This window comes from Rhinatrema bivittatum, chromosome 8, assembly GCF_901001135.1.
Source record: "Rhinatrema bivittatum chromosome 8, aRhiBiv1.1, whole genome shotgun sequence".
In the NCBI taxonomy this organism is placed as follows: domain Eukaryota; kingdom Metazoa; phylum Chordata; class Amphibia; order Gymnophiona; family Rhinatrematidae; genus Rhinatrema; species Rhinatrema bivittatum.
Window position 1 is genome coordinate 183,665,318 of NC_042622.1, and position 13,484 is coordinate 183,678,801.

Genomic DNA, 13,484 nt, shown 5'->3' on the forward strand with positions numbered 1-13,484 from the left:
AATGCTGCTGCCACCTGCAGATCACCATTGGGCTTGGGGGCAGCCATGAGGGAGGACTGAGTGTGCATAGGCAGTGGAGACTGCCACTGAACTTACCCAAAAGAAAAATGTTGCCACTTTCAGCTGCCCTGCCCTCTTTTCCCATCAGTTGTCATCCATCTGTGGCCCAGGGCCAAAGGAAAATGTTGCTGCTGATCCTGGCAGGGAGGCTGTTTGGAGAAGGGGCTGCTTGAAGGGATGGATCAGATGCAGGAGGGTTTTGAGGGTTCAGTCAGCTAGAGTGGGATTAGCTATGGAGGATGAGAGAAGAGGAATATCAGAAGATCAACCGGGGAAGAGAGGAGTTAGGGATGAGAAGAGGACTGGAAATGAAGCTGGGAGATTTGAGAGAGAGGATGGGAGATGAGATTGAGGAGGGAATGGGAAATAGGGAAAGAGAGAGGGGATGACAGAGGGGTCAGTAGGTGGTTAAAAATGACTTGGAGGCAAGAGAGTAGCAGCTAGGGGGATATGAAAATGGCTGGAGAGGATGCGAAGGGATGGGCTGGGGGAGATGGAAGAAGTTGGGAGATGTAAGAGGGGCTGAGGTTGAAAAAGGAGTTCTGCTGCAGGGGAGGAGGTTAAAGCCATCTGGAAGGGGTGGAGATTAAGAGAATGGAAAGACAGGTGGAGGTTGAGAGGCAGAATCAGCTGGAGTGCAGGGAGGGTGCAATGATCCTTGGAGGGAGGGACTGCATCCTTACTAATTTGTTTTGGTTGTTTTCGGGGGTCATATAAATTTTCAAATGTGAAAATGGGGTCATATTGGCTAAAGGTTTGGGAAGCCCTGGTCTACAGTGTAACAATGACAGAACCACCATTTTTCATAAAACAAATCGAGAAACAAAAAGCATCAGTTATAATAGAATCATATTAACAAATATTTCAAAACTGACAAATAGATGTTATATTAGTAATATACGTTTTAAAAAACAATTTCCCAGGCACCAATAAAATATTTCAAAACAGTGTACACATCAAACACCCAATAATTAAAACTGAGGATAAAAAGAGCCCCTGCTATCCATACCTTGGAACTTGATTTCCAGTCACTGAGATTGTTGAGGGCTAGGGGGATACCCAAACCTTATCCTCACTTGCATATTCATTCTCTCACTCATACATACATGCTCTCATATATACCCAGACACTCATACACAGGCTCTAAGTCCTTCTCCCCGCCATGCAAACAAAAGCTCTTACTCCTCCAGATTTCCTCATAGACACACAGACCCCCAGACAGGCACCCATTCATTCTTACACAGACCGACTGCTAGGCAGGCATCCATTCATTCTCACACCGACCGCCAGGCAGACACCCATGCGCTCTCATGCGTTCACATTTTCATTCATGCGCTGAAGGCAGTTCCCCTCTCTTTGTTTTGCCGGCAGCCTTGGAGCCTCTATCATTCCTGCTGCCACTGTCATCACCGCCATGTCGCTGTTGGGGAGGAGTCAAGGGCTCGTCACTGCTTCTGTCAATGAAGCCCATTCTGCTGCTGCTGCTTCCTTTGTGCAGACCCTGCGATGTTAAAAATTGGTGGGACTTGCACTTCTTCCATACTGATTCAGACTGTATCGAATTCTGCTATGAGAAAGCAGGCCTTCCCCTTCAGGGATGAGTGAAGGCGCACTCAGTAAGAGCCATGGCAACGTCAGTAGCACACTATCGTTCAGTACCGATTGCTGAGATCTGTAAAGCTGCAAGATGGAGCTCTCTTCACACATTTGCAGCACATTACTGCCTGGACAAGGAAGAATGTCAAGACTCTGCCTTTGGCCAATCCATCTTGAAGAACTTATTTCCAGTTTAATCCCAACTTCTTCCACATCCACCTGCTGTGATTTTCAGGCTGCCTCATTTTTCCCCAACAATACACCAGTTGTGCCACCTGCACAACTTGTACGCTGTTGGTCCAGAACAAATATGAGTCGGCCTGTAGCTTGCTAACCACCCACATGTGAGGACTAACATCCTGCTTGTCCTGGGAGAAAGCAGAGTTGCTTACCTGTGACAGGTGTTCTCCCAGGACAGCAGGATGTAGTCCTCATGAAACCCACCCGCCACCCCGCGGAGTTGGGTCCGAAAAGTTTTAATATTTTATTTTTTCGCTCGCAACCTTTGCTACAAATGAGGCTGAAGGGAGACCCCTGTGGCTACAGGGATTATGGCATGCTCAGTATGCCAGTCAAAAGTTCTAGAAACTTTGACAGAAAAGTTTTCCGTGACAGGGCTCCGTCCAGTGACGTCACCCACATGTGAGGACTACATCCTGCTGTCCTGGGAGAACACCTGTTACAGGTAAGCAACTCAACTTTATCTGACAATGCGCTCTAAAGAAGGCATTGTAAATAGGAATCCCAAATCTTCAAAAACACTTTTTTCTTTTTTAGTCACATCTGTGGCCTCACTATATTTCTTCATAAAATATATGGTGTAAGGTATTTCTCAACTGTACTACATTAGGGGCTTCTGGTATTAACCAATTCTTCAAAATCACTTTTTTATTTAACAGCTTTTAATATACTGGTGTTCGTGCGAGCACATCACGCCGGTTTACAATAAACTTGAGAAAGGAGGAAAATTACAAAAAACAGGGAGCGGGTGATGGAGCAGGAGTGAAAAAGGGGCGGGAGAGAGGGAGAAGGTTAAAGGAGGAAGGGATAGCAGCTGAGAAAGTATAGGGGCGTAACCGTACTTGCAGAGGAGGTAATTACAAGAGTGACTTAATTAACGTAGGTTAAACATTATTGCTTATTTACAGCAATTAAAGAAGGTTATATATAATAACTTATTTAAGGCAGGTTATATATAGTAGCTTATTTACAGCAGTTAAGGCAGGTTATAAAAGATAACTTATTTACAGCACTTAAAACAGGTTGTACATTTTAACTTACTTACAGTGGTGTGGGGTGGGTGGGGGGGGGAGATTAGGGGTGGGTAGCAGGAGAGGGGGGTGTCTAGGGGTGGGTTTCAAGGGGGTAGACTATGAGGGGTTGGTTTCGGGGTAGGCCTGTCTGAAGAGCCAGGTCTTAATGCCTTTTTTGAAATTGGGCAGTGAGGGTTCAAGATGGAGGTGTGTGGGGAGGGAGTTCCAGAGGGCAGGGCCTGCGATGGTGAAGGCTCTTTCTCTGGTGGTGGAGAGGCAGGCTGTCTTGAGGGGGCAGTGTGTAGGGTGCCTGTAGAAGTGGATCTTGTGGGGCGGTGTGAGGTGTGAAAGTGGGGCATTTCCTTAAGCCAGGAGGAGGAGTTTTTGTAGAGAATGTTGTGAAGAATGTTTAGGGTTTTATATTGGGAGCGGAATTGTATGGGCAGCCAGTGCAGATCTGCAAGGATTGGTGTAATATGCTCTCTTTTACGTGTGTTAGTTAGGATTCTTGCCATGGCGTTCTGTAAAGTTTGTAGTGGTTTGATGGAGAAGTATGGGAGGCCTAGTAACAGGGCGTTGCAGTAGTCCACTTTGGAGAAAATGGTGGACTGTAGGACTAACCTGAAGTCTTGAGTATGGAGTAGTGGCCTGAGCTTTTTAAGGATCTGGAGTTTGTAGAAGCCTGCTTTAAGTAGGGACTTGATGTGTGGCTTGAAGTTCAGGTGTTGGTCAAGTGTGACTCCCAGGTCTCTTACGGTGGGGGAGGGGTTGGGGAGTGGTGATATGGAGGAGGAGTCGTGTTCAGGTTGCTTGGATATAAAGAGTAATTCGGTTTTGGTTGCATTAAGAGTAAGGTGAAGGTTGGTTAGTAGGGAGTTGATGGTGACTAGGCAAGATTCCCAGAAAAGGATGGTTTCATTGAGTGTTTTTTGAATTGGGATGAGAATTTGTACGTCGTCAGCGTATAAGAAGAAGTCCAGGCCTAGGTCTGAGAGTAAGTTGCAGAAAAAACCACTAGAAAACGTTTTTAGCTAGAACAGCACCTTCTGCCCCCACAGTCTAGTATATTTATCTATAAAAGATGTTCCCTGTAAATCGGAGGTAATGTACTGCCCACCAGAAATTTTTAGTAGTAGGACATAACCCAAATTGATGCCCTAGAGTGCCCATCTCAATTTGACACGTAGTCACATGCTAGACTGAGTCAATTCAAGAGATGCACCAGTTTTGGAGGATAAAAGAACCTCATTAGATACGGATAACAGGGCAAATTAAAGTCTCCCTCCACGAGCACCATACCCCTCCGCCCATTGTCTCAACACTGCTGCTGTCTTATCTATAAAGGGTCCTTGGCCCGCATTCGGTGCATAAATATTTACTATCATGTACACTGGATGTCCAAGTTTTAGTTTCAAAAGAAGGTATCTGCCTTCCGTGTCCCGAATCACAGTTTGCACATCGACAGTCATATTCCTTGAGAGAAGAATACCAACCTCTCTATATTTCCCTTTGACCGTAGCTGCTGCATAATACTGAACTGGGAAATGGTGCGATAACATTTTCTCATGCCTTTTTCTTAGATGCGCCTCCTGGCACAATAAAATATCTGTTTTAGCCTTGATAGCATCTTGTAACAGGCGCTTACGTTTATAATGTGTCTGTAACCCCTTCACATTCCAGGATAGCACTTTAATCGTACCCGCCATTGGGTAATATGGCCCCTTGCTCTCTTACCTCGGTACCCCAGTCAGTCATAAAAAAAGATCCACTCTTCTTCCATAGCCATCGCTTTACCCCCAGACTGTTAATTACAGGTCCCTTACAAACCCTCTCCCGACTTCCCCCCATCTCCCTCCCTCCCATCACATGTAAAGAAGGAATGACCACTCTGAGGCCCCCCTAGGAGCCCGAACCCGATCTCCTATAGGCCAAATAAAAAAATAAAAAGGCCAAACTACTATAGCATGTGCAGCATTAATAAGTCAACTCTCAAACATCGTCCATAACTTCAACTGAATAACTAGGTAAAACATTGTCAAATGATCAATTGTCCAAGGACATCTGATGTTAAGAGTGTGATCAAGAAGCTGATGAACTCATATCCCTTCAGGGGGATCATTATCATATAAAATGAGCTAACAAACATCTTTTATAACCACATTGCAATCTGCATAAGCAGATTCTTCAGGAATCCCCCTGAATCTCAGATTCCCACTTCTAGAACAATCTTCTAGATCATCAACCCAGGACCTCAGTTTGTAGTTAGATTCTTGTAAGAGTTTCACTTCCCGCTGCAAGGACTCCTGGTCCTCCTCCAGCTCTCCGACCCTCTGTTCCGCCTCTCCCATGCGGTCTCCGAGCGCCTCATGGTCCTGGCGCAGCTCCCCGATCATTGCCTTAATTTCCTCCCTCATCATGGCCATCTCCTCTTTCATGTCGCCAAACCACACCTGAAAGTCCCCATGAGTAAGAGGGAGCTGCTCCGCTATCGGGACCGAAGGTTTGGGGATGGCGCTTGCCTCCTCCCGCTGCGACTCGCTGCCATCTTCATGGGCTTTCCCCTCCTCCGGTGGTCCTCTTTGCATGCCTTCTCCAGATTCTATCGCCTGGACGTACAGGCCCGAGAGGATTCAGCCTTTGCAAGGGCAGTGTTAACCAGACCGCGGGCAGCCTCCCGCCCCGATCAGGAGTAGTTTTTGTACATCCCATTGGTCCTGAGTCCATGTGGCTACACGCTAGGAAATGGAGAAATTACTTACCTGATATGTTTGTTTTCCTTAGTGTAGGCAGCTGGACTCGGCATCCCATCCCCAGCTGCCCAAGATCGGTGCCAAGGATTCGCCCGTGGAGTGGATGTCTATTTTAAGAGATTACGGGTAAACCATCATCCAGTCACTAGATCAGGGCATCTGTATTCTTACTGGGGTTTAGTGTTTATGATTGGTTGAGTTCAGTTATGGTTATCTTGATTTTAATCAAATTTTTTCAATAGTTTGTCCACAGTGGCTTTTGAACAGAATACTGAAGGGCTTAGGTCACTGCAGGGTTGAATCTAAGGTGACGTCAGCTTTGCAACCTGACTCCGTCTCCATCTGCTGGCAGGGGAGCATAACCCATTGGTCTTGAGGCCATCTAGCTACACTAAGGAAAACGAAATTATCAGGTAAGTCATTTCTCCTTTTTGGGAAGTATGAAACTGTTCCTGAAGATCTGAACAAGGTATCAATACACCCTCCTCTCTAAACAAATGGGAAATAGTTTGAATACCTTTAACCACCACTCAATAAAGTGAGGAGAATGCATTCCTGGAAAGAAACTTTTTGCCTTTCACAGGCAAATAGTGGGATATTTTATTAGTGAAAGCTTTTAAATAAACTTTTAGAATGAAAAATGTCCCATTCATGTTGCTATAATCTGATATTTGCTTCTGAAAAAGAGTAGTTTGAGAGAGAGTGCTACAGTATCCCCAGATTTTGGGGCTTTCTGTGTCACAGGAATCAGTTAATTCATGATTGTGGCATTTCTAATGTGAAAGATCTTTACGTGAAGTCTGTCACTTCAGTTTGAATCAAGTATCTCTTGTTTTTCTGTTTGTTAGGTTAAGGAACTCAATCATTATCTGGAAGCTGAAAAGTCTTGCAGAACAGATCTGGAGATGTATGTGGCAGTGTTGAACACTCAGAAATCTGTACTACAGGAAGATGCGGAAAAGCTTCGTAAAGAGTTACATGAAGGTAATGCACCTGCTATTTACGCGGGCACTTAGAGAACTTTCCTAGTGAATGTTACTATAGAAATCAAAAGCTTCCTATAGAGAGTCATTTTGTTTCTTAATACAATTATCTTTTGTCTTTGATTTAAATACACACATTGTACAGGTGATGTGAGAATTGTGTTAAATAAATCTTGTAATATTCAGAGTACAAGCTCTTGCACCTAAGTAAAATCTGTAAAGAAATAGTGAAGCCACATTTACTTGTTAAAAGCATGCATCTGTTACAAGAGTAGATGTCTGCCTCCCCCAAAACATGTAAGGGGAAATTTTCTCTGAACTGGCTACACAGGTAATTTTAGCAAATTTTAGCAAATTTTCACATGGAAGCTACCTCTTTAAAAATTTCCAAAAGCTGATGTGAGTACAAAACTCCTCTCTTCCTCTGCAGCTGGGGTTAAGTGGGAAAAGCTGTGCATTATATGGCAAAAGTTTGTTTTCCCTGTACGTACCCGGATCAGTCCAGACTCCTGGTTTATGCATTCCTGCCAGCAGATGGAGACAGAGAAAGTTTTACTGACATCGCTACATAATCCCATGTGCCACCTACAGTTCCTCAGTAAGTCTCTGTCTCCAGCAGATGATGCATGGTGCAAAACCTGCAGTTCTGCAGTCTGGAGAGTATTTCAGTTTTGTGAGCCTTCCTCCCAGGGGACTTTTGGGTCCTAGTGGGTCCTTCCCTGTCTGGTTGAGGTGGATGAGCTGGGGGGTTGATGACCCTTTTGTATGCTCACTCTGTTCTGTGGGGTGTAAATCTGGTGGTCCAGATCCCTCCCCTTCACAAGGCTGCTAAGGCAGTTGTAGGCTCGGGGCAGCTGGTTTTTGTCAGTGTGCCTCCTCTTTTTGAATCAGGCTGATCCTCCTGTAGTGCTGGACAGCTCTGTCTTCCATGCTGAGTGAGTTTATGTCAGGTTTATTAAAGTTAAAATAAATAAATAATGTTGAATTCAGGAGCCAGAGGAGCTGAGGCAAGGCTTGGGAGCTCTGAGGGATGGCTCTTTGCTATTGAGGTTAGCGGTAAGGGGAGAAGGGCTTCTTTTACCTCTCCCGAGTTTTGCAGAGTTCTGGGCTCGGTGGTGGGGTTTTTCCTGCCGTAGTGTTATGGTGTGTGGCTCAGTGTGCCGCACCTGAGCCACTTGGGAGTATGTGCCGCTTGTGTTTTGGGGGGGGGGGAGAAGGGCCATCGCAGGGCTAAACGTAGGCGATGTACAAGCTCTCCTGCGGTGGCTGTCCCTGCGTTCTGGAGTTTGGGCGGGTAGGGGCTTCTTTCTCCGTTGGCACGGGAACAGCAGCCAGTTTGGATTATCATGCAGTGTTGGCCATGCTGAAAGAGGTGGGGGGGGGGGTGGTATTTCTTCACAAGGCTTTCCCTGGTCTGCGCGAACTCTGGAGAGGAGCAGGGGAGGGTAGATGAGGTAGTTGCCTCGCATCTACCTGTTCCTGGCCCCTCTGGCTAGGTCCCATCTGTTGCCTGCTGCTCCTCCTCTGCCTTTTTTGGCTGATTTTTATCTTGCTTCTCCATGAAGTGTATTTAGCTCAACGGGCAGGGTTGGGGACTTAGCCTTACTTCCTGTGGATCTGGGCTTGACTTCTAGTCCTGGGAAGATCCAGAAGAATAGGCCTTCCATGGTTCAGTGCTTACTGGGTCCTACTCCAGCTGCCGAGGATTCGGATGAGTCAGTCACATTGGAGGGAGCTTCCAGAGATCCGGGGGCTTTAATGTCGCAGGACCAGGGGGTTGATCTGGATGCGGCCGGCACTGTTCCAGGGGACGATCCAGAAAAAGTCCAGAGTTCTGAGGGGATGACCCCAAGGTGGTCCGCTTGTTCCGTAGGGAGGAATTAGGACTTTTGATTCCTCAGGTCCTATAGGAGCTTGGGCTGAAGATTCCCCAAGAAAGCTTGGACATGGAAGGGGGGACGGACTCGGTTCTGGATGGACTTGGGGGTCTCACAAGAGCCTTCCCCCATCATGTTAGTAAAGAAACTGGTGGATCGGGAGAGGGGAGGGCAATGGAGAAGCTTTATTATTTGCCTGAGTAAGATTTGGAGCTGTTTGCCCTTTCAAAGGTGGATGCTGCTGTGTCGGCAGTCACAAAAAAGACAACTATCCTGGTTCCTTCTATTATTCGAAAGTGTAAATAACAGAGTCAAGATCAAAATCGTAGAGCATACAGAAAGACATGATTTAATGGGACACAGTCAACATGGATTTACCCAAGGGAAGTCTTGCCTAACAAATCTGCTTCATTTTTTTGAAGGGGTTAAACGTGGATAAAGGTGAACTGGTAGATGTAGTGTATTTGGATTTTCAGAAGGCGTTTGACAAAGTCCCTCATGAGAGGCTTCTAGGAAAAGTAAAAAGTCATGGGATAGGAGGCGATGTCCTTTCGTGGATTACAAACTGGTTAAAAGACAGGAAACAGAGTAGGATTAAATGGTCAATTTTCTCAGTGGAAAAGGGTAAACAGTGGAGTGCCTCAGGGATCTGTACTTGGACCGGTGCTTTTCAATATATATATACATGATCTGGAAAGGAATATGACGAGTGAGGTTATCAAATTTGCGGATGATACAAAATTATTCAGAGTAGAGGAGGAAGTGACGTCAACCACATAGATGGCTGCCTAACTCTCGAGCTCCCGGCACCAACCCGTAAAGACCGCTTCTAAAGTGGAGCTAACCGACGCCTAAAAATAATTTTTTTAGCAGCGTGTGTCTGTGAGAACAACCCGGCATGGCAGCGAAACGTAGAACTGTGGACTTTCAGTGTTTTTCATATCAAAAAGGGGGGGACCCCGAAACTGAACCCCGGGAGCTGGACGCCGCAGCGCCGATGGCAGCGCAGCAGGAGCCAGATGATGAATTTCATGTGGCGGAGGAGGGGACGCCCTCGAGATCTGAATTTCGATCTTGGTTTTGTAGTATATGCCTAGACTTAAAAACTTACAAAAAGGAGATTCACGAGATGATGGCGGACTTCAGAGAGGAGCTGCACTCAGTGGGGAGGCGAGTGGATGAACTAGATGGCAAAATGGATGGCCAATCGGCCCTTACCGCACAGTTGCAAGAGGTTTGTGGTGAACTGCAGGAAGAAAACGCCGCCATGCGGGCCAAGATGGCCGACCTCGAAAATCGTGCGAGGAGAGGGAATCTGCGTTTTAGAGGCTTCTTGGAGAACGCAGAAAACGCTGACTGTGAGAACCTTGTGGCACGCTTCTGTGCGCATCTACTATCCCTCGGGGGCGGCGAATCCCTGATCCTGCCGGCAGACATTAAAATAGATCGGGCCCACCGTGCCCTGCGGGCAGCACGCGCAAATCTACCCCGAGATGTGATTGTTTGTTTCCACAACTATACCCAGAAGGAGCGCATAGCAGCAGCAGCGAGACGGCAAAATCAGTGGACATGGGAAGCCCAAGATATTTCTATCTATGCTGATCTCTCCCAAGCAACCCTGCAAAGTAGATTTGAATTTCGGGACGTTACGCAGTTTCTCCGTGAGAAGAATGTAAAATACCGCTGGCTACATCCCTTTGGCCTCATCTACACGTGGGACAGAGCATCCACACAACTTCGCACAGTGGAGGAAGCGGCAAGCATGCTCAAGGAGAAGGGATACCGTCCTGTAGCACGACTGGAGCAGAAAAAACGCCCGCCTCTGATTAAAGAGCAACTACCTAGATGGCAGAGAGCTACCTCTAGGAACAGCAGGCTCAAAAGAAACTCAGACACTGCCAAGCCGGCGAGTGAGACAACTTGAGGGAAGTAACTGTTGGACTGTTCACAGTTTTACTAAACCATTCCTACTACACTATAAGGGTATAGGGATGCAATGCCACTGCAGTTTGTAATCAGGTTGGCCAAGTTTCTTTGTTCTTAAGTTATAACGTTGTTCTATGATTATAGAGGGTTGGTTCTCTATGTTTTTCTATTCGCTGGGGAAGGTGGGGGAGCATTGATTCCTCCTTAGATGATGGATCTGAGCAGGGGACTGGGAGGGAGAAGGGAGGGTGGGGGGAGCGGGGGGGGGGGGGGGAAGTCTCGGGGGGAAGGCAAAATTTGGAAACTTTATGTTTGGCTCCAATACCCAATGTGTGAGTGTGTGCGAGTGTTTGCTACGGGAGTCCTGTGGAGGGGAGGGGAAGTGGGTTCAGTTTAGTAAATTTGCCCTATATCCGACCGCTGGCAGTTTAGTTCCATTGCTCTAATGACGTCTATTCGCATTGTTTCCCTTAATGTGAAGGGACTGAACTCCCCACAGAAGCGTCGACATTTGTATAAGGAATTGGGACACTTACGGGCCGACATTGCCTTTATACAAGAGACCCACTTGAAGGCCAGACATGAATCCCTAATGTCGTCCACCAATTATCCATACCAATATTACGCTGCTTGTATGCGCATCTCCAAATATACAGGGGTGGGTATCTTGCTGGCACGCTCTTTAGTATTCGAGTATAAGGGCTGTGTGCGAGATCCACTGGGGAGATATCTTATCCTTACCCTTGCTGTCAATGGAGTTCTATACACTTTAATTAATATCTATGCTCCTAATAGAGACCAGGGCATTTTCTTTGAACAGTTGAATAATCTGCTCCATACTCACGCCCAGGGCTCCATTCTGGTGGGAGGTGATTTTAATTTGGTAAGGCACCCGTCTCTGGATGCCTCCTGGGGTTATGTTTCTACTCCTGGATCCCATAGAGCACGCTTAAACGAACTGATGGAGAATTGGCTATTATTGGACGTGTGGCGCACATTCAATCCCAGAGCACGCTCGTACACCTTCTATTCCTCATCTCATGCATTATACAGCAGAATTGACTATTTCCTATCAGATAAGGGACTTTTTAATCATATAAAAAAAGCTGAGATCACTCCAGTCGTGTGGTCTGATCATGCTGCCGTATGTATGGAGGTTGAGCTCAGTGGGTACGATGCTGGTATCAAATTTTGGCGACTGAACGAGGCCTTGCTGGGAGATGAGGATTACAACAAGATTCTTATTTCACAGATCAAGTCCTTCTTCGAGCTCAATGACACTGGGGAGGTTTCACCGCCAGTGGTATGGGAAGCATTCAAGGCCTATCTCAGGGGATTACTGATTGCCCGAGGGGCATATGTTAAAAAAAGGGACACTAAGGCGGCTCAAGAGCTGAGAGACACTATAACGCTGCTGACCCGACAACATCAGACCACGGGTGCGGGGAAAGCTTTAACAAGACTTAATAAGGCAAGGGAGGATCTGTTGAGATTGGAGTCCCATAAAATAAACCATCATATGCTCTTAACGAAGCAAGAATATTTCGAGGGTGGTAATAAAGCGGGGAAACACTTGGCTAATAAGTTAAAAAAGCTACAATATCAGAATAATATTGCTAAGATTAAGACCGCTAATGATACCATGCTGACCACTAACACTGCTATTCGTAAATGCTTCCTGGAGTTTTACGCAAATCTTTACAGAGCCAATATAGATATAGACCAGGCACACGTAGAGAATTATCTAGTGGGTACGCCTTTGCCCTGCCTCTCTGGTGACGCTCAAAGGGAGCTGGAAGCCGAGATCACCTCAGTAGAGATATTGGAAGGTATTAAATCCATGAAATCCGGGAAATCTCCTGGCCCGGATGGCCTGACGGCCAAGTTTTACAAACAATTTGGCCCTTATCTCGTGGCTCATCTACAAAAAGTCTATAATTCCCTACGGGGAGGGGAGTCCTTAGGGGCCCAAGGGAATCTAGCGGGTATTACGGTGTTACCTAAACCGGGGCGAGATCCTATGAATTGCGGCTCTTACCGCCCAATTTCTCTAATTAACTTGGATCTTAAAATACTAGCGAGGATTTTAGCGGGACGATTGAACAAATTTATTCTTACTATTATACATCAGGACCAAGCGGGCTTTATGCCTGGAAGGATGGCTGGAGACAACATCCGCAAACTGGTTAATCTATTATGGTTGGCCCATGCGCGAAGGGATGACTCTCTGTTTCTCTCGATGGACGCGGAGAAGGCATTCGATATGGTGCATTGGCCCTTTTTATTTGGGGTACTGCGGCAGATGGGTTTTGGCCCCTTTTTTTGTGGGTGGCTACAAAAGTTATATGAGCATCCTAGAGCGTGCCTCAAGATAAATGGCGGATATTCTGACAGCTTTGAAGTCGAAAGGGGGACGAGGCAGGGCTGTCCACTCTCTCCATTGCTCTTTGCTATCTTTTTAGAACCGCTGGTGATTCGGATTCGGAACAATGTTGATATTCGGGGCTTCGAGGTGGACAGGCAAAACTATAAGCTCTGCCTATTTGCAGACGATATTATATTTACAATCCGAGACCCCCATAACTCATTATTGACGATAGAACGGGAAATCAAGCTGTTTAGTGAGGCCTCGGGATACAAAGTAAATTGGGACAAGTCAGAAATATTGAATGTTTCCTGCTCCCAGGAGACGGTGCAGATTTTGAAACCTTTGCATCCCTTCCGATGGGCTAATCAAACACTTAAATATTTGGGAGTGCATTTAACATCGCATCCCAAGGATTTGTACACTTTCAATTACTCTCCTCTCCTCAAAAAGATTTTCTTCGACTTGGATATATGGCACCGGATGCCGCTCTCCTGGCTGGGCAGAATAGCCACCATTAAGATGCATACCTTACCCAAACTTTTATATTTGTTCCAATCCCTTCCCATTCCCATACCTGAAGCGGCTATAAAATATTGGCAGCGTCGGTTCTTTGGGTTTATCTGGCACAGACGCCCTCCCAGAGTAAGCAAACGGGTGATGTATCAATTTAA

The 13,484-nt window shown here is 46.4% G+C and overlaps 1 protein-coding gene across 3 annotated transcripts in view; it reads left to right on the top strand.

The window, feature by feature from the left end:
• The window catches only part of RABEP1 (rabaptin, RAB GTPase binding effector protein 1), a 144,171-nt gene that overhangs the window by 57,577 nt on the left and 73,110 nt on the right, over nucleotides 1-13,484 (top strand). For all 3 annotated transcript variants that reach the window (XM_029611999.1, XM_029612000.1, XM_029612001.1), the window contains exon 6: nucleotides 6,508-6,643. In XM_029611999.1, coding sequence (XP_029467859.1) covers nucleotides 6,508-6,643 — 136 coding nt within the window. The remainder of the gene's footprint in view (nucleotides 1-6,507; nucleotides 6,644-13,484) is intronic.